The sequence below is a fragment of the Hippocampus zosterae genome, chromosome 6, assembly GCF_025434085.1.
Source record: "Hippocampus zosterae strain Florida chromosome 6, ASM2543408v3, whole genome shotgun sequence".
NCBI classification, from domain to species: domain Eukaryota; kingdom Metazoa; phylum Chordata; class Actinopteri; order Syngnathiformes; family Syngnathidae; genus Hippocampus; species Hippocampus zosterae.
Genome location: NC_067456.1, coordinates 87,192 through 114,666, shown reverse-complemented (window position 1 = coordinate 114,666; position 27,475 = coordinate 87,192). Strand labels below are relative to the sequence as shown.

Here is a 27,475-nt window from a genome sequence, read left to right as displayed (position 1 = left end):
CTCCGTGGAAGGAGCATCAAACGACATAGATTAAAAAAAAAACAAACAAAATGAGTCCGCAGGCGTCCGACTGCGGGTCCTCGAGGGCCAGCGTCCTGCATGTTTTAGATGTCTCCCTCCTCTAAGGCACCCGATTCATCAGCAAGCTCCGCAGGAGCCCCATGATGATTGCGGTCAATTCAACCGGGTGCGTCGGAGAAGGGAAACGTCTGAAAAAGCCGAACATCGGCCCCGGAGGACCGCGGCTTGACACCCCCGTATTCGTCCGTCATGGCAGAGGATAAACAGTTTGAGCCTGTGAGTGTGAATTCATTTGGCCCGCGTGTGGTTTGCATTTAGACATGCGAGAGCTGGGGAGGGGAGGCTACGGCCGCGTCGGTGCCACTCGTCTTTGGCGTTTCCCCGTTGTATGTTAGCGCTAAGCTGGTAGAGGCTTCAAGGACACAAAGAATCCTCTGCGTTTCATATTAAGTTTGACGGTAGATAACCTTAGAAACAAAAAGACACACTTGGCAGATCGTATGTTGACAAACGCATGAGCTCACTCATGTGGAAAGGTTGCAATGTAAACTCACATGAACAGTCAACAGAACGCGCACATCTTAAATATGGGTCTTGTTTAATTATTTGGTTTTCTTAGCATCAACAACCCCCGCCCAAAAACAACCCCGGGCTGTTACACAGTAAACCATCGCGTATGTGGCTGAGTTGACTTAAATTCGGGTAAAATACCTTCTCACACGAGAGACTACTTGGTCATTCTCGGCTGCAAATATGGAACAAACACCCAAAAAAGTCCACCACAGAAAATGAAATGAAACTTTGAGATGTTAAAATACAACAACATTAACAAGGCTACAGGGACACATTACAAAAAAAATAACATAAAAAAAATGGGTGGTGGGCTGGTCAAGGCAGCAACAATAGAGGCACAAGGAATTTTCTTTCTTCTTAGGTTTGAGAAATATTGGAAAATTCTGTCGCGGTGCAATGATGATTATTTCATTTTTGGGGGGGAGGGGAAAGCAAAAGTTGCACCTTTGGTCCACCGAAAGAGTCGCAAACAACCCAAGCATGTTACTGATATGAACGGAAAAGGAAAAAAAAAACAAATCACGTAGGCTCAGTCTTAACGTCCGACTGAATTTATGGAAGAAGACTTTTTTTCCGCAACAAAGGTGAACTCTGATCATTTGCGGGCTTTTAAAAATTTCCTTTCCCCGAGAATCGCACGGCGGGTGCGGACGTCGGGACCGAGCTAACGGGGAAGAAAAGCCCTAGGAGGAGGCCCGCTTCTCCTCGTAGGGGGACTCGTAAGCCTCCATGGGGGGGCAGGTGCACACCAGGTGCTGGTCGCCGTAGATGTCGTCGATCCGCGAGATGGTCGGCCAGAACTTGGTCTCGGGCCGAATGAAAGGCTGCGCGCAGGGGGGGGGGGAAATTTGCATTTCTTTGAGGAAATTTCCGCAACAAATTGCAGCGGAAGTTTGTCAGCTTACCAGGGGGAAGGCGGCAAACTCTCTGGAGTAAGGTCTGTCCCAAGTGGAGGACAAGACGCAAGCCAGCGAGTGGGGGGACATCTGAGAGACAAAACAGAGGCCGGGCGGCGCGGCGGTTGACAAAGCGGGCCGGCCGGACGGCGTTCCTTGCACGGCGGCCGCGCCCATCACCTTGAGCGGGTTGACGCGAGCGTCCATCCTGCCCTCCTCGATGTCGGCGATCTCCTGCCGGATGCCCAGCAGCGCGTCGCAGAAGCGGTCCATTTCGCCTTTGTCCTCCGATTCGGTGGGCTCGATCATGAGCGTGCCCGCCACGGGCCACGACATGGTGGGCGCGTGAAACCCTAGCGAAGCGGAGAAACCAGGACACGTAAAAGCGAGGGGAGGGGGGCCCCCGTGCCCCCGACCTTCCGTCCGGCAGCCGCGAACTGACCGTAATCTTGGAGCCGCTTGGCCACGTCCACGGCCTCCACGTTGGCCGATTTCTTGAAGGGCCTCACGTCCACGATGAACTCATGGGCCACAAAGCCTGCGGGCGCAAATATGTCGTAGCAAACGGAAACGCGTGACTTTGCTGGGGGGGGGGGAAATGATGACAACGATTCCGAATGAAAGGCGGCCGGCGCTGGTCAATCGGGCCTTTCCTTTAGTCCGAAAGCCGTCGTAGGGTTAATATTTCCGCTTCGGAATGCCTGCTTTTGTTTTTGGTGGAGGAAGTCCAACGCGTCGCGGCAAGGGAAAGCCTTTGCCAACGCCGCCGAACACTCGACCTCGGCAAAGGCGGCGCTCGGCCAGATGCCGGACCGGCGCCGCCCCGTCATCTGTGCCCGCAAAGCCAAAGGTACCTTTGGCGCCTCTGTAGAGGATCTTGTAGTGGCCCTCCAGCCTTTTGGCCATGTAGTTGGCATTGAGGATGGCCATCTCTGTGGCGTGAAGCAGACCCTTGGCGCCCATCATCTGCAGGAAGAAAAAAACACCCGCGCGACCTTAGTGGCGCCAGCTCACACGACGGCTGGCGATTCGGGTCGGGCGGGGGCCGCCCACCTTGATGTAGGCCCAGGAGATGGGCAGGATGGCGCTGGAGCCCCACGGCGCGGCGCTGATGGTGCCCAGGGAGCTGCCGCTGTCCACCGAGCGCATGGAGACCACCGGGTGGCTCGGCAGGAAAGGGGCCAGGTGGGCCTTCCTGCTCGGGGCCCAACCACAGCCAGCTCACGCTAACGCTCATGCTAATGCTAACGCTAGTGCCAAGCCCGGAATGAAGCCGTCCGGAGCGCCGTCCACGCCTACGCCCTTGAGCCTCGGCGGCCGCGCGAGTGGACGGAGGCGCTCTCGCCCGTCGAGCTTTGCCCCCGACGGCGTGACATTTCTGCGCGCGACAATAGCGTTCAGTGTGCAGAAATGTCACGCCGTGGCGGAAGATTGACGATGCCAAATGGCGAACGAGCGCGCGGGAAGGCAAAGAACGGAAGCGACGCTCGGACGGCTTTCCGGAGATGCCGACGAGCGCGACGGCTACGTACACTCCGATGGGCCCCATGCCTGGTCCTCCGCCTCCGTGCGGTATGCAGAAGGTTTTGTGCAGGTTGAGGTGCGACACGTCGGAGCCGTAATCTCCGGGACGACACAGGCCCACCTGCCACACACCGGCGGGCGCAACTTTGACTCGTGCCATAGGTGGAAGGGTGGAAGCGCGCCCCCCCCCGCCGCCTCTTCTCGCCTCGCGACGGACGAGCCGACAAGAACGTGCACAACGCTAGTCGCTAAGCCGCGGGCACATTACCATTCAAACGTCGGCCCTTTCTCTCCCCGCCTCGGCGCACGGCGACGTAAGCCGGGGGACATTTCAAAGAAAAGCAAAAAGCTGTCTTCCTGTTGTCAAGCGTGAAGCGCGTGTCGGCGATGCGCTGCACGCGGTCGATTGGTGTGCGGGATCGCTGACGGCGTGACCGTGAACGGGGCTGGTTCCTTTCTACGCGTGCCCTGCGACCGAGCGGCGGCCCGTTCGGTGTGCTGGGATGGACTCCGGCGACATCCCCCGTTGGGGATCAAGCACTGCTAAAACGGATGCAAGTCCCGGAAAAGTGTTCGGCCTGCGATTCGGATCTTTATGGTTTTCTGTCTCCCTTTGCAGGATTACGTTTGGAACGGCGACTGCTTTGGATCCTCGCCACCGGCCGCCGCGTTTCCCGAGAAAGGCGATCGGCCCGGCTGCTCGTTACTCCGGAGGCCGGACCGCCGCCCGCAACTTGTAAGTCGACGCCTCGCTCATTGGCGTCCACAGCGTTGCTATTTGATAGCAGTTGCTGCCGTGCGCGCGTGAGCGATAGACGGCTTCCCTTTTGTATCTCGGCCAAGTTTTCCCAAAGAGCGCTCATGTAGAAAGAAGCCTCTGAAAAATGTTCCAAAGCTGGCAAATCTCCTTTCCCTCGTAAGATGACGTCGGCTTTCGCTGGCCGACGGTTCTGGCGCTTGCATTTTAATTGCGGGCGCTCGGGCTTTCTCCCGCGTTCCAAAAGCGCGCCCGTGTGAAAAATGCATCCAAGAGAAAACAAAGCAAATGCATGGAGCCGGTCAGCCCAGCGCCGAGGGGGCGAAGGGCGCGTGGGCTTTCCGGGCGCGTACCTGGGCGTTCATGTTGGCACCGTCCAGGTACACCTGGCCGCCGGCGCCGTGGATGAGCTGGCACACGTCCTGGATTTTCTCCTCAAACACGCCGAAGGTGGACGGGTACGTGATCATCATGGCCGCCAGGTTGGCGCGGTGCTTGTCCACCTGGAGGAAGAGGGGGGGGGGGGGGCCCGCGTTGACCATTTGCATTCGCGAGTCAGGAGGCAAACCCTTGCATCCATTTTTCAAATTGCTGAAAAGCGGAATGAGAAATAGTCCCAAGACACCAAACGGCCCCGAGTGACCGCCGTGCCGTGCCGCGTTTCTATCGTTGAAGTTCATCCCCTCACGGTTCCTCGGCACTAAGATGCCACAAGATGGTGCCAAAGCGCTACTTTTTCATTTGGAGCCACTTGCCAAGAGCCCCCGATTTCCAAAGAAAACTGTTGCGAAAAATGACATTTTGATTGAAAAGTGGGGGTGCAAGAAAGACTGTACGTTTAAAGCTTCGGAATGTACCCCCCCCCAAAAAAAAAAGAGAGAGAGAGAGAGAGAGAGAGCGGGCACAGTACCAGGGCCTTGAGGTGGGCCAGGTCGATGTTGCCGTCTTTGTCCACCTCCACCACCTGCACCTTCATGCCGGCCATCTGAGCGCTGGCCGGGTTGGTGCCGTGCGCCGACTTGGGGATCAGACACACCTGCGGCGCAAAGACAAACCGTCAAATCCACACGGCCTCTCCAGAAACGCCGTCCGAGGTTCTGACTTGAAATCCAGGAGGAAAAAGAAAATAAAAGCGGGCCCGATCCCGATCTTAAGTTTGCGCCACTCTACAAGCTGTCCCTCGAACATTCGGATTGCTGGAAATGTCGACATGAAACCAAATAAATCGACGGCAAGGTGACAACGTGAACGGAGGCCTAAAATGTCAAGACCTGACTTCATGAAAACGGAGCTTCAAGTTTTCTCCATTTTTCATATCACGCATCGCCGTGCGGTACGGACGTCTGCGTCTCAAGTAGGCGAGCCGTTCCTTTTCCGAATTCCAATTCCGATCTTTCGGTGTTTTTGGAAGCTGTCGCCCTCCTCCAATAATGGCTCGCCTACATTGGATTTTCTTTCATTTTTTAGGAAACGGCAAAAAACGCAAGCGACTCCTGACGATATTGGATGATCATTTCATTCATCAAGGATGTCGCCCACTTTAGTGGAAGGCGGCCTGAGGAGACGTCGTCAAAAGTCCTCACCCTCAAAACCTCACCCTCAAAAACCCGGCGCAGAAAGCCTTTTGCTCTTTCGTCGTGCGACCTGACAAATGGCTGCCGTTTTTTGCGCTTTTGTGAGCTGAACGTTGAAGCGTCCCGCCGGTCACTAATTGATCCGCTGCCTTATTAGGGCGACATTGCGCAATGGAGCCGGGGGCACTTAGACCTGCGGGTTGGGCAACGTCCGCAAATAACACGCACGCGCGTGCCCTCTCTGCAAAATGTAAACGCCAAATATGGAACCTTGCCTATTTGGACTTTGACTCCGTCAAGACCGCCCCCCCCCTATCTAAGACACGCACACATAGATGATTATTTAGCGCCAAAGAGTACAGGCGCTGAAAGTCCAGTCAGCCGTTCTTGATCTCAGGGCATGTCTTATCTGCCACTCGTTCTCGAGTGACGACCAATCGGCAAACGCGTCGGAACTGTGAGGTCGCGGTGACTCGCACGTTCCGCGGACAACAAGTGCCGGCGATAAGGATTACGCCCCTCGTTGACAAACAAAGGACAAAAAAAGAACACCGCCGCATGTTGACGTGGTAGCGATGAGAATAACGTTGCCGGACGCGGTGGGAAAAGGGCGGCGGCCCAAGGAAAGAGAATCCAGTCAACGTCCTCCTTTGGACACGAGTCATCTGTGTGTCGTCGATCACTCACGCTTCTCGAGGTCTCCCCCTTTGAGTTGAGGTAGGCCTTAATCGCCGCCAGGCCGGCATATTCTCCCTGAGCGCCGCTGCCAGACAAAAAGCAACGAGGCCGTCACAAACGCCGCAAAGGCCCCATCGACACGCAGCCGCCTTCGTTCCCATCCTATTGGACGACGAGGGCCGACTGCCCGGTCGTCGTGCGCGACCAGGCGGCCGTGGCTCACCTGTTTGGCTGGAAGGAGATCTTGTCGTAGCCCGTCACCTCGCAGAGGTCCTTCTCCAGCTGCCCGAAGAGCTTCTGGTAGCCCTCGGCCTGCTCCAGCGGCACGAACGGGTGAATGTTGGCAAACTCCCTCCAGGTGATCGGCTGCGGCAAACGGGAGAGCCCATTTGAGTATGAGCGGACAAAATCCGAATCCGGCGCCGCCGAAGTGACTCACCGTGAGCTCCGAGGAGCTGTTCAGCTTCATGGTGCAAGAGCCCTAAACGGTCGCCGTAATCGCACGACCACCATGGTGAATTTGTCTGGCTTTTTAAACATTTCTCCTCAAATGGCGCCGCGGCTGAGTTCTCACCAGTGGGATCATGCTGTGCACCAGCGAGATGTCTTTGTTCTCCAAGCGCTTCATGTAGCGCACGATGTTTGTCTCCGAGTGGTAACTGAGGGGGAGCCAAAGCGGGACCGTTAGCGTGCCGGCGCGCTATTCGGAAAGGCCGGCCGGAGCTCGCCTTCCGAGCCGAGAGTCTCCTTTACGGCCCCCGGCAAAGATACAAGTCGGGACTGCCCCAAAGCGGCCGCAGAGAAGCAATCCGCATCGGCAGCCAATGTTATCAAGTCGGAGTTAGCGCGAGACGCTAGTTTGCCATAAGACACGCCTCACTCCATGACCGACTGCAAATGACGGGGCCCCCCGTTCAAAACGAAGGCCAACGGCTCTCGGCGAACGACGACGACAAACGCGTGACATCGAGGCTTCCGTTGGCACGGTCATGGCAGCGCGCCGTATTCCGCATTAAAGCACCCGGGCTACGAAACGTTGGGCAAAGGCCGAGGAAAGGTTCTCCTCGGCGGAGGTTCTCCTTTTTTTGACGATACCGGCGTATCCTCAGGACGGCGCCGAACGCTCGGTCACGTCACGGTTGACTCTCCACCTGTTGAAGACCTGGTGCGTCAGGTACTTGCTGGTCCTCTTGAAAGGACTTGCCATGATGCCCTTCGTCCGCTCGCCCATCTTTTCAGCAATCAGCTCCTATCGCAGCAAAACCCAACACCCCGCGCTCGAATGATCGCAAAGCCACAAGAGGGCGCCGGCGGAAAAGTGGCGTCGGCGGCAACGTACGGCGGAGGATTCGCAGCCAAAGACCCACAGCAAGTCATCCAGGTCCCTTTCGGTCACCGTCTCGTCCAGCGATACGCCCAGCTGAGATGAAAAGAAACGGGGGCCGGATTTCACAGCCTTCGCGGCGGGGAATTGGCAGTCTGCTTTCGCAGCCCGGGAGAAATGCCAAAAAGGAGGGCGACCACCAAGACGGCGGCGACCGCCATCTCCTCGGACCGACGGACGGCCCGTTCCGGAAGCGAGGGCGCCCATGAGCTCCAGGTGGTCTGGGCTCGTCACCCATCCGGCAACGACCCCAGGATCGCAACACCAGCGAAAGGGCTGCCTCTCAATGGGGTCACTTTCCAGGACCAACGGAAGGAAGACGTTGGGGCCAAAATGACATGGCTCCACCCCATCTGGATCACGCGCCACGGACGGATGGACGGACGGACGAAAGGAAGAAAATGGACAAAAGGTCCTCACCGCTCCGTCGGCGTAGACCCTGAGGTTCATGCGCCTCTGCGCAGCTCTCTCCAGGATGTCCTTGGCCGCCACGCCGCAGGTGATCTTGAGCGTGTCGAAGAACATGTCGCCGTGCAGCCGGTGTCCCGCCCTCTTCAGACCTGCGCCGTCACCGCCGCTTAGAAGTCACCCGTCTTCCGCCCCCGGCGGCGCAAAGAGCTTTTTACCCTCGGCCAGGATGAGCGCGGCGTTGTGCGTCCTCTCGGCGATGTGCCGGAGTCCTTGCGGGCCGTGGTAGAGCGCGAACATGGCGGCCATGTTGGCGAGCAGAGCCTGGCGGCGGGGAGACGAGCCAGTTGGGACGGGGGCCGCTCGGTCGTCGGGGGGGCTCCCGGGCCCTACCTGAGCCGTGCAGATGTTGCTGGTGGCCTTGTCCCGTCGGATGTGCTGCTCCCTGGTCTGCAGCGCCAGCCGAAACACCTCCTTTCCCGCCGCATCCCTCGAAACAGCAACACACAGGGTACGCCGCTCGCGAGAGCTTTCGTGGATGGACAAATTTGGGGACCGATCGAGCCTTTTGCGCAAAGGACCCGCCGGCGAGACGTCCGGCGGGGAGGCCGAGGGCAAAAGTCTTCCGTGTCCCACCTGGTGACGCCGACCATCCTGCCGGGCATCATTCGGACCAGGTTCTCTTTGACGGAGAAGAAGGCGGCGTGCGGACCCCCGTAGCACAGAGGAACCCCGAACCTCTGGGAGCTCCCCAGCGCAATGTCCACACCGAACTCGCCGGGGGGACGCAGCATGCACAGCGCCAGCAGATCCGTCGCGCAGCAGGCCAAGGCCTGCGAGGCCAAAATGGATTTCCGTCAGACCAGGAAAAGCTACGCCGACACGTCGGTCGCAGCGAGACGAGCTCCCGAACGGCGGCGACGAGAGAGAGCCAGGGAGGGATCTCGCACGGGCACGAGCCGTACCCGCGGACAACCTCGCGTTGGGAAGAAAGCGGCGACGTACGTACGTACATGCCCTGTTATTGGCATTTTCCCCGGGGGGCGGCGGTCTTACCCCTCCCTTGTGCGCCCGGTCCACAAGGGCCGTAAAGTCCTCCACCCTGCCGTCAGTGTCGGGGTACTGGAACAGAACGCCGCTAACGTCCTTCCCGCCAAAGTCCATCTCGTGAGGCAGCTTCAGCACCGTCTGGACGCCGATGTAGCTGCAAAGTCCGAGCGGAAGGGGGCGCCCCCATTGAGAAGGCCGTCATCTCGGGGCGCTCGGCGGCCATTTGAACGCGACCCTACTTGGCTCTGGTCTGGACCACCGCGATGGTCTGAGGGTGGCAGCGAGGGTCCACGTAGAAGATTCTCCGCTTGTTCTGTCTGCGATGAGAAGGCGAGGAAAGCCGGGATGGTTTACGCTGACTCGGGGGGTGGGGGGGGGTGTCTCTTGCTGCCGTTTCTTCGCACCTGTGGCAGAGCTGCATGGCCTCGGCGGCGGCCGTGGCCTCGTCCAGCAGCGACGCGTTGGCCATGGGCAGCCCCGTGATGTCGCAGATCATGGTCTGGTAGTTGAGCAGAGACTCCAGGCGGCCTTGGGACACCTCGGGCTGGTAGGGCGTGTACTGGGTCACCCTGAGGAGCACAAATGGCGAGGGGGCGCCGCTTGGAACGGAGGAGTGGCGCTCAAGCAGCTGGCACGCGCGAAAGCCCGGCGGTCGGTGGGTGCGACTCACCAGCCGGCATTCTCCAGGAGGTTGCGCTGGATGGGGGGCGGCACGGAGCAGTTGTAGTAGCCCATGCCGATGTAGGAACGCCACACCTTGTTCTTGGATGCGATCTTGTGCAGCGACTCCAACACTTCGTTCTCGCCTGCAACGTACAAATCACACTTTTTGCCGACCTTGTAACAGAGAACCGCACTTGTTTTTCCAACGACCCTTCCCATCCTTGAAGAGCCCAAGAAGAACGAGGCGATGAAGAACAAAGAGCCCGTTTGACCTCCAAGATGGGACGACACGTTAGACTCGAGACCGACACGAGAGCGCTTCCGCAGAGAACCGCGGGTCAGAAAACCAGGCCGCGACGGGACAACCGGCCAGCGTGGTCCGGCGTCGGCCCGTGGACCGCGGCGACCCGAGATGAACCCTTTCCCCTCTTGCGACTTTCAGCCGCTTGCTTTGTCAGGAGTCACCGCGTGGCCGCCTCTACCCGACGACAGAAGCATTTCAGAACGTAAGCGACGGAGAGTTGGCAAACGGGGACATATTTTGTTTGCAAACATCCCGAGAAGAGCCGGATCCCTCCGGCGCGCTCCCGCCCCCTCCCTCGCCCCATTTAGCGAGAGCCGTGCCAAAGCGACAACTGAGATTCCTCCGGTCGCCCGGCAACGCCGAGGAACGGGACAATGGCGCGCCGTCGGAACCGCTGCCGGGAAAGCCAAAGCACCCGGAAAAAAAGCGGATCCGTGCAGCGGCTTCAACGTCAAGTGCGCTCCAAATATCGTAGGCGGCGGCGGTAGCGTGACGCTTCAACGGGGACTTAATCCTCCACCTCTTAATGCCGCCGTGGAGAGGGGGAACAAAAGGGGCGCAAAGTTTTGCTCCATTGAGAAGCTTCCATTCACGGAGTCCGACTGCGAATGGCAAAACTCACCCGATAATTACAATCGCCCCTTACCCCCCCCAAAAGGGAACCGCAGAATGACTCAACAAGTGACAAAAGCGCCATCGGCCGACATCCTCGCCGGCGGAAATGCCGCTTATTCAAGGCCGTGATGCGCGCGGGGTCACGACGGACTCCTTTCGCTGGCCGGAACGCTTTTGCGCCGATCAACCAATTAGAGGGCGGAAAGACGCCGACGTCGTCGTGGGCTTCGTGAGGCCGAACTGGAAATTTCGATGCGATTAGACCCGCCGCCACCGCTAACGTCATTCGGGCGGCTCAAAGAATAGAATTTTGCTGGGAAATGTCAGCGGGGCGGCGTGTCGCCGGCGGGGGCCCGATTCGGAGACACGCCTCGTTATTCCCTTCGAAAGCTCAAGCGGCAGAAAAGGGCCGGCATCGAGCCTCCCCGGCCCCGACCAATAGAACAACGCCACCCCCCCCCCCAAGCCAGGTGACGCCAACAAACGTAGTTAATGATTCCCACTTCTCTATTTATGGTCCATTCACAACAACAAAAAAAAGCTGCTGTGAGCTCATCAGTAAATCATCAAGCCCGAAGGCGGTGAGCTATTAGTTACGCAGTTGCGCAACGCCGCAAACTGCCAATCGTCTGAATGAAGAAATAACAAAAGGCAGCAGAAATGACAAGCTATCGATCGCGAGGGCTGCGAAGCGCACATTTCGGGGCACGCATCGCGTGCACGGGGGACAATTTGGAGCCCGCTCGTGACGTCATTCTGTCTCGCGGGAGTGCCGAACATTTATCTGAGGTGAATAAATCGGATCGGCCGCGATCTGTTATTTGTCGCGCAACAGCCGATCCGATGCTCATTTTCACCCTTGACGGAAAACTCGGGTGTACTCGCCAGAAATATTTCCATATACTGGGACCGAAATCTCTTTTTTAAGCCCACCCAAATGCTGTTGCGCTTGAGTGGCTTTTTGTGCCTTTCTTTCCATTTGGCTGTTTCCTCTGGGAACTTTGCTACGTTGGACACCTTGACATCCTCAAATTGATTGTCACGATAGCGTCACTATTTTCCACTCGTTTGATTTCTTTGTATTGTTTGCTGTTCTTTGGCATCGAGCGGGCAGTACGTCTTTTTTTTAACCTTCTTTGATGCTAGCGAATCTATTGCCGCGGAGAAAGAACATGGATGTGCGGACCGCAGCGTTTTTCAAATATAGACCCGAAATGTTTGGAGGGGAAGTTCACTGTGCCGTAAAGTCAAAACAGGAGCAACAGCGATATAGGTCACATGGTTCACACATGGTACCGGTTGCTTATTTTTTGGAGCAAATGACATCCATCCAAAAGTGTCATTTGACACACCACAACAAAAGCACCGCTGCAAAAATGACCCCGAATGCCACCAGCATTCTGATGATCAGCATTTTTGCAAAGGCTTCTTTACCCCCCCCCCCTCCCCCCCTTTGGAATGCCCCAGTGATGAAACTGGTTTGAGCTGGGTTGAAATCATGTTATTGTTGCTTTTCTCAGTGGGTGTCAGCATGCAATGTGACAAGATCACAGTGCGTTGGGGGCTGGGGGGGGGGGGCGTCGGCATCCACCCATGTCACCTTCTTTGGAGCCCCCCGGGCTGTGATGTAATGCGAGCGCTGAAACCAGATTGAACTGGACTTGGGACCCGAGCGAGAAACTTTGCGCTCGCCTTGCCGTCGTCGTCGTCGTCATTGCGCCCCAAACACGTTGCGTTCGTACGGCACAAAATGCGCGACCGCCGTGTCAACTTACACACTGGGTCGTCCAGCTTCATGCTCTGCCTCAGACGGATGGACGACGGCACGGTGTTCTCGATCAGCTGCTCGATGGACTAAAAAGCAAAACGATGCACTTGGGGGGAGGAAGGGGGGGGGGGCACACCAAGTGTGCCGGCCGGTCGGTCGGTCGTCCTCGGCGCGTCTTTTCTTACCTCCAGTCCGAGCGCGTCCAGCATGTCCCGCTTCTCGCGCTCACCTGGGCCGATGTGGCGCTCGGCGAAGTCGTCGTGGCGGGGCAGGATCCGCTCGATGCGCCGAGAGCACGCGGGCGCCGAGGTCCGGAGGCCGCGCGTTGCCAGGGACGCCCCCGGCGCGGCGCTCCGGCGGCCGGCGGCCACCGCGACCGCGACCGCCGCCGCGCGAGTCCGGCCGGCCGCTTTGGCCGAGAAGATGGCCCACGACTTGGCGCAGCGTTGCATCGCTTTTGTTTTGGAAGCAAAAGTTGGCGAATGCCCGGCGCGAGTGTGAAGCGATGCCCGCCGAAGAGCTGCTGCCGCTGCTGCTGGCGCCGCCGCTGCTTGTGCGGGACTCCTCCCGAGAGTCGAGGCGAGCGGCGGCGGTCGCGCCGCGGCGAGCCAATCGCGGCTCAGACCCGGACGGTGACGTCACGCGCAGCCCCACTTCAACGGCCGCTCAACTTTTTCCGCGTCCTTTGTCGCTCGATCCCCAAACGAGCGAGCGAGCGCGCGCGCGCTCACGTGACGCCATTTTGGTGCGACCCGGCCCCCCCCAAATTGTCAGCCGCACCGATTCCTGTCTTGGCTTCCCTTCAAAGTGAAAGTGGTCGAGCCGCCCGTAAGACAACTCGATGACTCTTTTGGATTTAAGCGTGCCGCTGGTGTGCGAGCGCGCTATGTTTAAGAATGCGGAAAGCGCGTGCGTTGAAGCGTCTCACTTCACAAAGGCCGAGGAGAATAATGCGCTCCCCGTCAATGTATTCAAGTACTTGTGAATGCGTGTCCGCGGAAACCAAAGCTTCCCCGCCTCAAAAACTGCAGACCTCGCCAACTTCAAAGAGGCCGCGCGCGCCACATTCATCCGCGAAGTAGGGGAACGCACCCAAATATTTGGGTGCGAATGGAGGAGAAGAGCGCGTGGGCTCTTTTTATCATCTCGCAGACTTTGGTGTCGCTGCAGGAAGGCCCCGTCAAACGTGAAAGACAAAAAAGTAGCTTGGAGTCTTGCTTTGTTTGGCTCAAAGAAACGGAGGAAGCTGCGGGCTCATTCCAAGCAGACGTCTCCCCCCCCACCGCCCCGGTCCAAGATGGCTTGGACTTGTCGGCCTTCCCTCTTGTCGCGTCGCCGCACCTCTCTGGAGGCTCCCAAACGTTTGGCCGGCGTGACCGGGATCTTGCCGGCAGCGATTCCGGCGCCTGGGCTCCCCGATTTCACCTCCACGTCTCCCCGAAAGCGCACGTCGGGGCCATTTCATCCCCAAAGCGACTTCAACGCATCAAACTGCGTCTGAAGCGGCACCGAGCAAAAGGCGTCTTTGTTGGCTCGGGCGTTGGCCCTCTTTTGCCTTTGTTGTTTTGCTCTTTTGCTTTGATTGCTCTGCTCTCCGCGTTTGCTTTTCGAGGCAACGTCGCTGGCGGTCAAGGAAAGCAAAGGCAGATGACAAAAGATGTTCTACTTTTTGCCCAGTCATCTTGCATGCGCGCGAGCGGCAGGGACGGCTCACGCTAGGACAAAAAAGCCACAAAGCTTTCTTGCGCACCTTTAATGTCGCGCTCGCTCCTTTGCTGTGGCAAAGCGATGGCAGATGAAAAGAAAGCCACCTTCAATTTGACGGGGTTCTTTGCGGGCCTGCTTCTGGTCTTTCTTTCCACAGGTTCCCAGCGACGATTCCTAAAAGTAGCAAGAGTCCGAGATTCCTGTTGGACACAAACTTCTTCCAGCAGTCCTCCGGGTCATCCACGTCCAGAGTGGAAATCTAGCCAAGAGAAATAGCTTCACTTCCAACCGGCACAACAAACGGAGCATTGAAGCTAGGGGGCTTTTTTTTCCATCTTTCTATCCAACACGGCCGCTCACCTGGCGCGCCAGGTGAAAGGCGACGGCGGCCAGGGCGACGTAGTACGGCCCCCCCTGGCCGGCCTGCAGCCCCGCCGCCGCCAGGCCTGCCGTCATGGCCGCCCCGAAGCCGCTCAGCCAAGGTTTGGTCCGCTCGGCCAAACGCAGCGCCGTCGACCCGACGCCCGCTTTGATGTCATCTTCCTTGTCCTGCGCGGTGCACAAAGACGTCGGGGCCGCGCTTTGAAATTCACATTGCGCCATTTGCCGAAGATTTGGGGATGCGGCCGCTTCATACGCCGAGTGCTCGTTTTCCACTCGGGTCCCCGCTTGGCGCCATATCAAATTTCTTTCGAGACACTTTGGATGATAAGGTCATATTTTGTCCGGTTCTAAATGTTTTGAAACAGGATGTCGCGGTTTGACCGGGACCACGCCGCGCTTCCCCGAGGAAGGGGTGGCGCGCTCGCATTTCCGGCGCCTCACCTGATGCGCATAAATGGTGTCGTAGATGAGCGTCCACATGACTCCGGAGAAGTAGAGGGGCAGACACACGGACCAGTCGCAGGCGCCTCTGACGGCGGCCCAGCCCAGCAAGGCCCCCCAGTTGAAGGTCAGACCTGGAGACCAATGGCAACCCAATGACACCGGAAGAAGCCGAACGGCGGGGGGCCGCGGGGGCGCCGAACGCCACTCACCCAGAACCAGCTGGGGCCAGTGGGTGATCCTCTTCATCAGCGGATACGTCAGCACCAGCGACAAGGAGGCGGCGCCCAGAGCCATGCTGGAAAAAAAAGGAAGCGTTTGCCAAAGTGGACTTGGACAACGATAGAAGTGCCCCAAATCGAGGATTCAAAGTCGTCATGTACGGTCAGCAAGTGCAAAGCGGGACCACTTGAAGCACCTTGACTACAAATGTTTCCCAATGGACAATCTATCATCCCGTTGCCCCAAGATGGCCGGGATGGGCTGAGCGTCGAGCGCCTCGGCTCAAAGACTGAAGGTCATTTGGGAGTCGGGGTTTGCACGCTGCTTGGTTTTTTTTCTTTTTAGAAAAACCACTCGACAAATGCCCGATGTAAAAATCATAAAAAAACTAAAAACGGGGTTCTGAAAACAAGCGGGAAAAAAAAGGTCAAGCCATTCCAAGGCCGAGGCGTACCTGTAAGAGTTGAGACAGAGGAGGACGCCGAGAGCGAGGGACAGCTGCCCTCCCAGGAACACCAGAGCCTGCGGACGGGACACGTCGCCGCACGCGATGGGCCGCGCGGCGGTCCGACCCACCTGCGCGCAGGCCAAACAAAGGCGGCGCGGCGTCACGTCGCGTCGCGCCGCCGCCGCGTGAAAAGCCAGGGGGCGACCGTACCTTCCTGTCCAACTCTTTGTCCCACATGTCGTTGACGGTGCAGCCGGCGCCGCGCATCAGCACGGCGCCGGCGCCAAACAGGGCCAGCGTCCCCAAGTCCGGAAGGCAACCGGGCTCGGCGGCCAGGGCGATGCTCCAGCTGCACGGGAGGTACAGCAGCCACGTGCCTGCCGCCGCCCACAACTCGCTCAACTTTTGAAAACCCGACTCCGCGCAAAGTCAACGCATCGACGACTTTGAACGCCTCTTCTAGTCACAACGTCTTTTGTCATTGCAGCGGATTACGACGAGACGCAGGAAAGAAAGGACGAGAGACGCTCGGCCTTCTCCGCGGACTCGAGAGCCCGATCGATGGCGGCCGCCCGGCGTACGCACCTATTGGTTTGTCCAGCCTCATTAAACGGAGATACGGCCGGACGGGCCCCGGGGCCGCGTTCACGATGGCCGCGGCGGACACGCTGAACCTTCTCCTTGCGTGGACGACGGACGGCAAGAGGCTTCTGCGGATGGTTGCGCTCCGTGGCTCTTCCTGCTCGAGGAGCATTTGGAGTCCGGAGCAGCGGGCGGGACGGCGGCGGAACCTCCCGAAGGCGCTCAGCGTACCCCGGCATGTGAGTTGGGTTGGGAGCATGGCGGCTCTGGAAAGGGGTGGGGGGGGGGGGGGGGGTATTTTGTCATTCACAGTGGGGGGCCCATCAGCTGGTTTAGGATGAACATGCGCACGAGCTGACATTTCACGCTTAAGCAACAGCAGCCAGGCCGACGTCGGCCTTATTTGGTGGCATCGGGTTCACACACAGACTGATGATACTGGTCGATGGTGCCCTCTTGTGGCCATTCTGCTATCGTGAAGTCAAAGGCGAGCAAGGGCGACAGAATGTTTGGAATATTGGTATGTTTAGAAGGTCCGCTAGTAATCTCAAAAGTGCAAGCGATAGCAGTTACTTGGTATCTGTGAGTAATGAAGAGAAGTACTCGTATTGGTACTGTACCTGAAAAAAAGTATCAAACATCCCTTCGTGATTACAATTCTGCTATGCAATGCGTTAGCGCCACCCTTACACTTTTAATTGGAGTGTTACATGTGCTAACGATGCAAACTGCCATTGACGATGAAACCAGCATTGTTGTGGCAATTGGAAACCTCAAAACAATTTCTATTTGAACACCAGCGGTCGCAAGGCAAGCAACCGGCGCATATACTTGCAGGCATAGATTTTTTATCCTCTGTGTGAAAAAAAACACATCGCAGCACAATGAATGGCCATGATAATCACATAAAAGGGTGTTGCAGTACTGTACTTTCTATGAATGTTATGCTTTTCATTTTTACTTCCATTATTTGGGGGGAGGGCGGAACCGTGACCCAGTGGTTAGTGCATCGACCTCACAGTGCGGAGGTACTGGGTTCTCGCGACCTTTGTGAGCATAAGCGGATCGGAAAATGGATGGATGGATATTTTGGGGGACGATTAAATACCCACGGAGTTATTTGGTTGGTTGGTTTCCCTTTTTTTCCTCTCCTTTCTCGCCCCCCCCCCCCCCCCCCCCAAGACACGTTTTCACAATAAGCCGTTTATTCAGAAATCATACCATACGGGATGTCCGAAGGGGGAAATGGTCAGAAAGGTGAGCTTATTTTGCTGAACCACCGGTCCGTTTTGTGTTCCGATTTACGTACATGCTCGGACCGTTACAGGGTTTTGGCGGTCAAAAGGAGCACACACGATTGACGGTAAACACGTCTTTATTCCACGACTGCCAACAAGTGGATCCGAACAATTACAAATTTGCGCCAAAGACATTGACATCAACGCGCCCTCTACCGTATGCCCGCCGGGCGAGAAGCACGGTCCGAGTGTCCGCAACGGGGTCATTTTAACACGAAACGCTCGCAGTGAGTTCAAGGGGACGCAATGAAGAGATAAAAGAATACCGCAGACCACGATCGATGGTCAAAAGAAAATACAGGGGTTGCGCCTTGCCCAAAATTACCTGACACGGTTTGAGTCACCGGTCGCTTCCCTGTTGCGTGGTCACGTCGAAATTGTCCCGGACGGAAACAACTGTCGAACGAGGATTGAACCGGGTCGTAACGTCGTCTAAAATTCGTCATAAATGAAGACATAACGATAAAAGAGACAAGAATAAAAACTTCGTACAAGTAGCGAAATAATACTTTGCGCTCATGGTCAAAAATGACCTTTTGCCGTCAGTTCCTTTTTGGAGTCGTCGGTCCCCAAAAAAGTGCGGACAAAAACAATGCTTTCAATTGGACGTCAAACCGGTCGTAAAACTTGAGTGCAAGTCCGAATTGGTCTTGAAATAGTCGCAATGACCAATTTAAAATAAATTAACACAACGGGTTCTTTGTATCAGATTAAGAGGTCGCAGTTATGCCTGATCGTTGATGTTTGTGTTATTTGCTCCCTTCCTGTTGGAATGGACCGTCACGAAGTAAGGTGGAAGAAAAAGACGCTCACAGTTCAAGTGTGTACGTGTGTTTACACACACACACGCACGCACAGAAATAACAAGTAAAACCAATTCTTGGCCTCCACATGAAATAACTTGGTTGTTGAAAATGTTCGAAAAAGGTGTATACGCCATCTGTTTTCTGCGGGCCTGTGTGGGTTTTCTCCGGGTACTCCGGTTTCCTCCCACGCTCCTAAATCATGGACGGCAGGCTGATTGAACACTCTAAATAGTCCCGACTCACCTCAACCGTATTTATCGAGCACTTTCAAACAGACATCGCTGCATACAAAGTGTTGGTTGGAGCCAATCAACCGACCGTGCATGTTTTGGGGAATGTGAGAGGAAACCGTCGGAGAACATGCAAATTCCTCCCAGGACGGCCCCTGCCCGGTTTCTAACCCCTGACCTCTGCTCCGCGAGGCCGATGAGTGCTGACATCATGCGGCGCCCTAAAGGGATTGATACTAAATGGAATTAATAGTCAGCCACATTTTTGTACATGCAACGTATAACATTTGTTGTTGTGATTGACGTAACATTAGTTCCACGACGATAATCAAGTCTAATCGAATTTTTGTGACACGTTCGCCAAAGACGGTTCGCAAAGGATGAAAAACTCGGCTTTTCACCTTACAATATAAAAGCGAGCGTGACGAATTCCGTGCTTTAACGCAAGTACACTTCCGCCTAGTTACCTTCAGTATAAGAAAAGTCGGGCGCTTTGGCATGAGAACACAACGCGGCGGCGCGCGGGTAAATCGTCTTACCGCGAAGGAGCCGCGACCCGGACCGGAAGCTGATTTGTGACATGCGCCGGTAGATTCTCGCTCGCGCGAAAAATGGCGGAAATGTGTGCCGTTTTAGCAGCGTCTTCTCTTCGGGGTGTTGCGGTATAAATCGCGAAGCCCGGACTCTTTCCAGGTGAGTATGAGTCGTTTATTCACACGGAAGGGTGCTGCGATGCGTCCGGATCGCTCGACGGCCTTTGTCTTCCATTTACTCGCAGAACGCATCGCTTGGAAGTTAGTTGTACTCGTCCACTTTATCGTCACTTTTGCTATTGTCGGTTGGCATTGTGGCCCCGAATTAAAACACGTGAAAGCATTTTTTTACCGTGGCTCCAATGTATTGGATTGACTACTACGCGCCTGTCCCGTCGTTCCAGCCAATATGTAAAATAATAATCATAATAAATAAAAGCATCAAAGCCTCTCCACACTTGCATTGTTGTGATGGGTTCGCCTGGCTTTCACTTGTGGCCATTGTAGCATCACTTGACGCGTTATAACAAAGTCATGACAAGAAAAGAAAACAAAAGGTTTGCCATTCGTGTCAGTTCAAAGTAGGGCAAGGCAAAGTAGAAACAAATGTTTTGCTTTTCCTTTTCTCCATCACTATCGGAAAAGCCGAGTGCGTTTTGACGTCACGCGGATGGAGCTTGACGTACGTTGTTGTTCCTCGGACCGGAGTTGACCTAAAGCGCGGATCGGGACGATGGTCAGAGTGACACGATAGAAACGTAGAAAATGACCACGATGAATAACCCACGTACAAAAATGAATGCATAAAGGCTGTGCGCAGGCATCGTAAGCTTGTTTCCCTTGCCACTTTCTGCTCGATGCCCACCATCTTGGGCAGTAGAAATACGGATAACGACGAGCAATTAGGCACCAAGTAAAACACAAAGTTCAGTCGCGCACTAGGCCGCGTCTCTCGTAATTGACATGCGTGGTGTTGTTGGTGTGCCTCTGAATGCCCGTCTAGGTTGTGCCACAGCCACGCTCTCTACAACGGTATGCAAAAAGAGGACGCCGACGACGGCGGCATGCTCGACCACGACGGCTCACAAGAACAGCCCCGCCAGTCGTTCGGGTGCGGCCGTTGTCCGCTCGAGTTCAAGTCTGAGGTTTCCCTGCTGGAGCACCTGGGTCACGTCCACGGCTCCCGTCTGGTTTTGAATCCAGATCCTCCCAAAAGCCCCCCGGGAAGCTCCCTCGGGGGTCTCCGAGCCGACCCCCCGGAGGCTTTGAACGACGTCAAAGATGGCGAGAAAGGAGACGTAACCCCGAAACCCGAGGCCGAAACCGCGGTCGTGTCATCCGAGCATCACGAAGAAGTAGGAGCAGATGAAGATGAAGAAGAAGATGACGATGAAGAGAACCTTTTAAGTTGTCCCTCACGCGGGACTCCGACCTTGCACCGGGATCTGAAGACGTACAAGAAAGCACTCCAAAGCTCCGGCGTCAGCAAGTCTTCCACGGGCGGCGACGGCCAAGCGGACACGGAGTCGGAAGAGCAGTCGGACGGCCGGTCGGACGACGACTCAAAGGACGCGGCCCCCGCCGCCATCGACCTCTGGAACAGCCACCGTTTCTTGCGGGAGGACCACCTCTACGTGGACCCGATGCGCCCCGTCGCGGAGGCGCCCGGCCGGGAGCGCGGCAGAGCCGCCGGCGCGGCGGACAAGCGCGCCCGGGAAGGGCTGGACAAGAAGGAGCTCTCCTTCGAAGTCAGCGAAGACGACGACGACAAGCGTCCCAGCCCGCCCGCCTACGGCTGCAAGCACTGCGGCCACAAAGAACGCAGCCTGGGGCCAATGACCGCCCATTACCACAAAAGCCACCCGTACGTGCGCTGCAACTCGGAGTACATCCGGGAGAGGGACGACGCCAGCGCCACCTTCCGCTGCCTGGCCTGTCCCGTGGAGTTCCCGGAGGAAAGCCACCTGAGGAAGCACTACGGCGAGCGGCACGCGGGTTGCCCGGACATTTTCACGCTGGGGCGAGACCAAATGCAGCTGCTCTTCAAATGCTTCAGCTGCGCCTTCACCTCCGAGTCTTTGGAGGCGCTCAAAGAGCACCACCGAGACGGGCACCCCGCGGCCGCGCCGCTCAACGGATTGATGTTCCTGCAATACCTGTCGCAAGCGCCGTCGGCTTGCGCCGCCTCCTACCAATGCCGGCGCTGCCCGTTTCGTCACAGGTCCGTCATCGTCTTGCAGGTCCACTACCAGAAAAATCACCCGGCCGAGGCCGTCACCATCGACGAGATCAAACGGCGGGCCGGCGAGGACCGGGCCGACTTAGCTCGGCCGGAATTTCCCACCGGCGACTGCCGGGCGCAAAGGCGATCGGGGGAAGCGGAGGCGGAACGGGCCACCCGCGGAGAAGCTCGGACAAACGCCAAAGACGCGGTTGGGAAGGCGCAATCTCCCGGACCCCGAAAAGTTCCGGCGGAAAGTCTCGAGGCAGAAGCGCCGGAGAGGCCTCCGGAGCAGCGGATTGGCAAGGGGCCGCCCGCTGGCGAGCGCGCCGCCACGGCAAAAAAGTCCCAGTCGGGCGCTCGCAACCTTTACGGCCGTCCAGAGAATTTGTTTTTCTGCTTCAAATGCAACTACGGCAACCCCAGCGTCAAAGGCGTGATGGTCCACCAGTTCCGGACGCACGACAAGCTGCGCGTTAGCGCCGAGGACATCGCCGCCTACACCGGGGAGATTCGCCGGCGCTTGCGGACGTCGGCGGCCCCGGGGGCCGGCGGCTCCTTTTCTCCGCCGCTGCCCCTCCCCATCTTGAACGAGGGCGACGAGCACACCTTTTTCTGCCACTTGTGCCACTACCGGCGCAGCACCGTCGCCAAGGTGGTGCAGCACTACGCCAGGAGGCACGGCGGCTGGCTGGCCACGCCCAAGCAGATCCAGTCGTACACCTTTCGCACGCTGGAGCTCTTGCGCAAATCGGACGGGGCCGCGGACGGCCCCGGGGGGGTCGCGGGCGGCCCGGCGGGCCCCGGCAAAGTCGAGAGCCTGCGCTGCCAAGGCTGCCCCTACCAGACGCGCGACGCCAAGCTTTGGGGCGCGCACGTGCGCAAGTGCCGGCGGGGGGGCAGCTCCGGTTCGGGCGTTTTGAAAGTCTACCTGGCGCAAGGCAACGCCGCGTCGGGCTACCGCTGCCACTTGTGCGCTTTCTCCCACGCCAAAGCCGCCGCCTTGTACAAACACTACCGCCGGGAGCACCCCGAGAGCCGTCCCAATTTGATCGCCACCCGCGAAAAGGCCGGCCGGACCCCGGCGGAGGCGCCCGACGCCGGGACGCATCGGTGCCGAGCGTGCTCCTTCCGGGGGAGCTCGCCGGCGGCCATGAGGGACCACTGCCGCGCCGTGCACCCCTGGTGCCTGGAGGAAGGCGGCCCGGAGGGGGGGGGCGGCGAGCGCGGCCACGACGCTCTCCGAGACCCCTTCGGCCGCTTCGACGACTACCAGGTCCCTCTGGAGTCCCCGAGTGCGTCGCCGGAGCGCATCCGCCCGCTGTCTCCGAAGCGGGGGGGCGATGACGATGTCGGCGGCGACGACGGCGACAACGGCGCTTCCAAGGAGTCTGAACGCAGCGTCGACGCGGAGGAGGAAAGCCACGTGCACGTCTTCAAGTGTCCGTACTGCACCTACGTGAACACCAAGCGGCAGGGGGTCCTCACCCACTGCCAGATGAGGCACGCCGCCCTGCGCTCGCGAGCCGACAACCTCCTGGTGGACGGGGCGCACCTGCGCGGCTGGGAGAAGAAGCGGCGGGCCCGCCCGGGCCACCCGGCGCACTTCCGAGGCTACATGTGCCCGCTGTGCCCGCTCACGCACGAGAGCGAGAAGAAGCTGGAGAGGCACCGGCAGCGGGACCACGGCCAGAGCCGGCCCGCCGCCCCCGCCGCCGCCAAACTCAAAATGACGCTGTTCCGCTGCCAGCGCTGCGCCTACAGCTGCAGCAGCAAGGCGGCGTTCGGCCGCCACCTGCGCCTGAAGCACGAGGGCCCCCCCGCCCCGGCGCTCTGCCGCTACCGTTGCGTCCTCTGCTCCCAGTCCTACCTGAAGAAGAAGCGCCTGGCCGGCCACTACAAGAGCAAGCACGGCCAGGACGCCTACCGCCGGCACTTTTTGCCGCTCTACGAGCGCCCCCCGCCCCAGCACAGCAGGAGGCTGGTCTACAGGTGCCCGCGCTGCCCCTACGTCAACTCGCGGCCGCACGGCATGGCCACGCACTGCCAGATGATGCACGCCGACCTCTCCGTCCAGGTGGAGGACTTGGGGCGCCACGAGATGCTGATCAGCAGCAACTACCAGGCGGGCAGCAACAACAAGCGCGGCTACGTGTGCGCCTCCTGCCAGGCCATCTGCACCTCGCTCAAGAAGCTGGCCGTCCACCGCGCCAAGAGACACGCCGACGAGGACGCCGGCGACTCGTCGGCCCGGGCCGAGCCCGAAGCGCCCCGGCGGGCGGGGGGCGCCCCCGCCTCTTTGTACCCGTGCCTGCTGTGCTCTTACTCGTCGCTGATCAGGAAACGTCTGGCGGCGCATTACACCAAGCGGCACGGAAAGAAGGCCTTGCGCAAGCACTTTGCCCCGCTCTACCAGCGCAAGGCTGACGGCCCGCCGTCCTCGCCGTCCTCGCCGTCCCCGCCGCCCGCCGCGGAGGCGGCCGAGGCTGAGCCGCCCCAACCCCCCCCCGAAGGAGAGCAAATGCTCTACGAGTGCCAGCTGTGCGAGTACCAAACCTGGGCGCGCCGCTACCTGACCTACCACTACAACAAGACCCACCAATTGGACCCGGGGACCAGAGACCGGCTGCTGATGGCGTACAACAAACGCAAAAGACCCCCCCTCCCTCGGGATCCCCCGCCGGACTCGGAGCCGGAGCCGCGAGAGGCGCCGCCCACGGCCCCGGCGCCGTGCAAGAAGTGCCCCGACTTGACCTTCGGCTCGCCGCAGCTCCTGATCGCCCACTACCGCGCCAGCCACGGCGCCGGCCGAGCCGACTTTGCCGTCGTCCACCCGGCGGGCCGCAACACGGGCGTGTATCGCTGCGCCCGCTGCCGCAAGACGCTGAACGGGATGGCGAAGCTGGGCCGCCACCTGGATCGGCACCGGGAGAAGAGCTCCGCCGGGCTCCGGGCCCAGTCGCGGGTGAGTCGGATTTCGGATGAGGCCGTCCCGAGGGCTTTGCTTTTTCTTGTTTGTTATTGTCCCGCCTTCCCGCCCAAAACAGAAGCCCGCCGACGCGGCGGCCCGGGAAGAAGGGTCCCCCTCCGGCGGCGGCCAGGCGGCGGTGCCCGAAAAGGCCCCCCGGCCCGAGGCCACAGAAGGCCCATCGCCCAGCGAGACGCACGCGTGCACCCAGTGCCAGCGGACGTTCCAGTCGCGCAACGGCCTGCGAACGCACCAGCGGGGCCACCAGGCGCTGGCGGCCATCAAGAAGCTGCCCGCCTCGCTGTCGCAGCTCAAGTAAGTAAGAACGGCGCCGGCTGGCGTCCTTTGGCGCCGGGGCTCCGTTTGGAACGCTTGAGCCCGGCTCCGTCCGTACGCGCGCTACGTCCACTTAGCCGTCTTCCTCCGTCCGTGCCTTCGTAACCGAGTGCGACGGACTTAGCCGGCTGCGCTAGCTCCCTACCAAAGTGCGACGAGCGCCTTTCCTTTTGTCTCTGACCCCGACAGCCTGAACAAGTATCTCCTCCATAAGCCCGGAACCATCCGGCCCTTCCAGTGCTCCATCTGCTTCTATCGCACCAACGTGATGGGCCTGTGGAACAACCATTTGCTGAAAAAGCACCTCGGTGGGTCCGCGGCTTGATTTCATGGAATTTGCTCTCTCTCTGGAAAACCTTCCCAGCTGTCAAATGGGAAAAGAGGAAAGCGAGTCACTTTCTTGTCTCGATTGTGTGTGTTTCTTCAGATAGCGTTCTTGAAACTTGTGACGAGAAACAGGAGAGCAGCGCAACCGCAAGCGCGGACACGGATCCCCCTGCCGTCGGTTCCGCCGTGGCTAGTTTGGGCAAAAGCAGCGAAGGCTGCAGCAGAGGCAAGTAGCGTGGCGACAAAGGCGCCGCCCCGCAAACGCCGGCCTCCTGACGCGCGTGTCCCGTCCGGCCTTGCGCAGACTGGTACCTGGAGCCGCCGGAGGTTCGCCGACAGCTCGACCACTTCAGCCTGATGGCGCGGAACCGAGCCGCCACCGGCGGGCTCCGCTGCGAGAACTGCTCCTTCTTTTGCGAGGATCTGCCCACCATGCGGCGACACTACCTCAGCCGACATGGCAGGAAGCTGCTGGCGTGCAAGGACTGCGCCTTCTTCACCGGCTTGAAGTCAGTCAGCAAGCGGCGTTCGCCGCCACTCGTTCCGACAAAGTCGAGCCCGCTCAAATCTTTTGTCGCGCGTCTAGCAAAAGTCGTACGAGCAAAGACAAAATGGCCGCCGTTGAGCGACGCGGCGCCCCGACGTCCTTCCTTCTTCTTTCGCGCTCGCATTTGGCAAAAACGCGGGCGGCTTTTGGCGCGGGAAGCGGCGGCTTTTTCCTTTGGTCACGGCTAGCGAGTGGCGCCGGTGTGTTCCTTAGGAGAGCCATGAGGGTGCACGCAGACACAGACCACGGCGGGTCGCGGAAAGAAGCCCCTCCGCCGGAGGGCCTGCGCTGCCCTTTCTGCCTCTACCAAAGCCACGACAAGAACCGCATGATCGACCACGTCCTGCTGCATCGCGGTACGTCGCCGTCCTCGTCGCCGTCCCCGTCGTATCTCCTTTGACCGTCCCCCCATCCCTCCGGCAGAGGAGCGCGTGGTTCCCATGGAGGTGCGGCGAGCCAAGCTGTCGCGTTACCTGCGGGGCCTGGTGTTCCGCTGCCACCTGTGCACGTACACCAGCGCCGACGCCGACAACCTGCGCGCTCACGCCGCCAAGCACCAGCGCCTCAAGCCCTACCGATGCCGCCTGTGCTACTTTGACTGCGCCGGGCTGGCCGACCTGGAGGCCCACCTCTGCGCCCAGCATCAGGTCATTCTTGCCGCCGTCCCTTTTTTCGGCCAATCGAACCTAGTTCCCGCGGTCCGGGCACGTCCCTGCACCCCTAAAATGACGTGATCGGTCTTACTTTTTGAAAGCGATTGCCGTAACGGGCGCGATCGCGTTGGCCCGCAACATTGCCGTTGGTTTTCCTGCACGCAGGTGATGAGGAACCACGAGCTGGTGGGGCAGGTCAGCCTGGAGCAACTGGAGCAGCTGGAGCTCAACCGGACACCTCAAGAAGAGCGTCACCGGGATGAGCGGGAACAGAGGCTCGACCACGACAACGCCCGAGACTTTTTCAGCCGCGCGGAGGAGGCGGACGACGGGAACGTAAGCGGCAACCCTGAGAACCGCCTCGGCGAGACGCCCGCTTTTAAACGGGAGCGGCAAAGTGATGCCACCCCGGGCGATGATGCTCGTATTCCTCTGCCGGAGAACCGACATAAAAAAGAGGAGGCGGACCACGACGACGACGAGGGCGGAGCCGAGAAACGGCACGAAAAGGCGCACGGCTCCAAACTGCAAACGCCGAACGTGGAGGAGGACGCCCCGCGGCCGGACGAGGTCGGCGCCACGCGCAGTTTCTCAAGCGGGGAGGAGCCCCGCGCGGGCTTCTCGGAAAGCTCCGGAAAAGCGGCCAAAAAGACGCTCAAGAGGGAAATGTCGGCCCCGCTTGCGGGCGGCTTCTCGGAGCCGCCCCGAGATGACAAAGCCCACAAAAGGAAGATCTGCCAAGCGCTCAAAGAGGAAGACGGACCAGACCGCGAAGGGCAGAAGCGGCTCAAGGTGGACCGCTTTTCTCAGCTCAAAGGTAAAAAGGAGCCCCAAAAACAAGCGTGTCGTCATAAGCTTCGGCCACGTATAGTCTGAGATGTCCTTTTTAAAAAAAAATTTTTGTCTTTTGGTGCGGTCGCAGGCGTGGACTTGACGTTCTCTTGCAGCCTATGTGGACGGAACCTCCGAAGCAAAGAAGAGATGCGGCGTCACGCCTCTCGCCACGGAATGTAGGCCAGCAATATTTCGACGACATATCACAACATCACTCACATTTCGGACTCGCTGCCGTGGACAAAAAAAAAAAGATTTTCTACATTTTAACCGTTTTCTAAAGGACTGACATTTTTTTAAGACGGTTTGGTTTGGATAGCTTTGGAAAACAGCTGTTAAATGTCTGATTCTTTTTTTTCTTTTAGTGCTTTTTCCATGTGAACATTGTAGGACTACTGTATAAAAAAGGCAAAAAGTCTTTGTTTTTGATGGACCGAAAAAAAAAAACCTCAACTCATGTTGCATTCAGGTGCTGCAGGACTTTGTGCCTTCTTGGTGTGTTTTTTTGTCGTTGTTCTTCGAGGACATTTACTTGGTTTTATCTGAGTCGATTTATATATTCAGTCATTGAATAAATGTTTTGTACATCCGATTACTTGGAATTGTCTTTGACGTTTTGTTTTTGTCTCATGATCGGTGTGCTTTTCCGTAGGATTCTGATTTTCAGTATGATCATGAGGCTTTGGCAGCGGATGATTTACCTCTGATTGGGTTTATTTGGTC

General features: G+C 58.4%; 3 protein-coding genes across 4 annotated transcripts; 1 reads left to right on the top strand and 2 right to left on the bottom strand.

The window, feature by feature from the left end:
- Window positions 1-602: 602 nt before the first annotated feature.
- gldc (glycine dehydrogenase (decarboxylating)) lies at window positions 603-12,906 on the bottom strand. Its single transcript, XM_052066884.1, has 25 exons — window positions 12,401-12,906; window positions 12,223-12,301; window positions 9,536-9,671; window positions 9,270-9,434; window positions 9,105-9,182; window positions 8,872-9,019; window positions 8,452-8,648; window positions 8,209-8,305; window positions 8,034-8,139; window positions 7,828-7,967; window positions 7,363-7,443; window positions 7,175-7,272; window positions 6,598-6,682; window positions 6,463-6,504; window positions 6,247-6,389; window positions 6,033-6,108; window positions 4,682-4,807; window positions 4,125-4,274; window positions 3,023-3,135; window positions 2,544-2,685; window positions 2,345-2,456; window positions 1,933-2,028; window positions 1,671-1,843; window positions 1,500-1,580; window positions 603-1,418 (listed from the first exon to the last, which is right to left on the bottom strand). The coding sequence occupies exons 1-25, from the start codon at window positions 12,665-12,667 to the stop codon at window positions 1,278-1,280; spliced, it is 3,072 nt and encodes a 1,023-aa protein (XP_051922844.1). The 5' UTR covers window positions 12,668-12,906; the 3' UTR covers window positions 603-1,277.
- Window positions 12,907-13,902: 996 nt separating this feature from the next.
- On the bottom strand, window positions 13,903-17,685 carry coq2 (coenzyme Q2 4-hydroxybenzoate polyprenyltransferase). Of its 2 annotated transcripts, XM_052066886.1 has the most exons (8): window positions 17,623-17,685; window positions 16,003-16,265; window positions 15,628-15,794; window positions 15,424-15,545; window positions 14,960-15,045; window positions 14,748-14,881; window positions 14,283-14,471; window positions 13,908-14,181 (listed from the first exon to the last, which is right to left on the bottom strand). In XM_052066886.1, exons 2-8 carry the CDS (start codon window positions 16,256-16,258, stop codon window positions 14,029-14,031), a joined length of 1,107 nt encoding a protein of 368 aa, XP_051922846.1. In that variant the 5' UTR covers window positions 16,259-16,265; window positions 17,623-17,685; the 3' UTR covers window positions 13,908-14,028. The 2 variants fall into 2 exon arrangements, with proteins under 2 accessions (XP_051922845.1, XP_051922846.1); XM_052066885.1 differs by having other exon boundaries at window positions 13,903-14,181; window positions 14,748-15,045.
- Window positions 17,198-27,344, top strand: LOC127601641 (zinc finger protein 462-like). The gene is made up of 9 exons (XM_052067068.1): window positions 17,198-24,052; window positions 24,135-24,370; window positions 24,581-24,699; window positions 24,819-24,944; window positions 25,002-25,227; window positions 25,479-25,621; window positions 25,689-25,912; window positions 26,084-26,735; window positions 26,841-27,344. The coding sequence occupies exons 1-9, from the start codon at window positions 19,901-19,903 to the stop codon at window positions 26,930-26,932; spliced, it is 5,970 nt and encodes a 1,989-aa protein (XP_051923028.1). The 5' UTR covers window positions 17,198-19,900; the 3' UTR covers window positions 26,933-27,344.
- Window positions 27,345-27,475: the final 131 nt, after the last annotated feature.

Bases quoted from the DNA above. Each gene is read 5' to 3' on its own strand.
- gldc (XM_052066884.1), bottom strand. From the start codon at position 12,667: ATGCAACGCTGCGCCAAGTCGTGGGCCATCTTCTCGGCCAAAGCGGCC. The intron at 9,435-9,535 runs GTGAGTCGCACC...TGTGCTCCTCAG, and splicing joins CTCCTGGAGAATGCCGGCTG to GGTGACCCAGTACACGCCCT. The intron at 2,029-2,344 runs GTACCTTTGGCT...TTGCGCCCGCAG, and splicing joins CCTCTACAGAGGCGCCAAAG to GCTTTGTGGCCCATGAGTTC.
- coq2 (XM_052066885.1), bottom strand. From the start codon at position 16,258: ATGCTCCCAACCCAACTCACATGCCGGGGTACGCTGAGCGCCTTCGGG. The intron at 14,472-14,747 runs GTGAGGCGCCGG...TGCACCGCGCAG, and splicing joins ACACCATTTATGCGCATCAG to GACAAGGAAGATGACATCAA. The intron at 14,182-14,282 runs GTGAGCGGCCGT...TCTCTTGGCTAG, and splicing joins CCTTTCACCTGGCGCGCCAG to ATTTCCACTCTGGACGTGGA.
- LOC127601641 (XM_052067068.1), top strand. From the start codon at position 19,901: ATGCAAAAAGAGGACGCCGACGACGGCGGCATGCTCGACCACGACGGC. The intron at 24,371-24,580 runs GTAAGTAAGAAC...TGACCCCGACAG, and splicing joins GCCTCGCTGTCGCAGCTCAA to CCTGAACAAGTATCTCCTCC. The intron at 24,945-25,001 runs GCAAGTAGCGTG...CCTGACGCGCGT, and splicing joins CAGCGAAGGCTGCAGCAGAG to GTCCCGTCCGGCCTTGCGCA.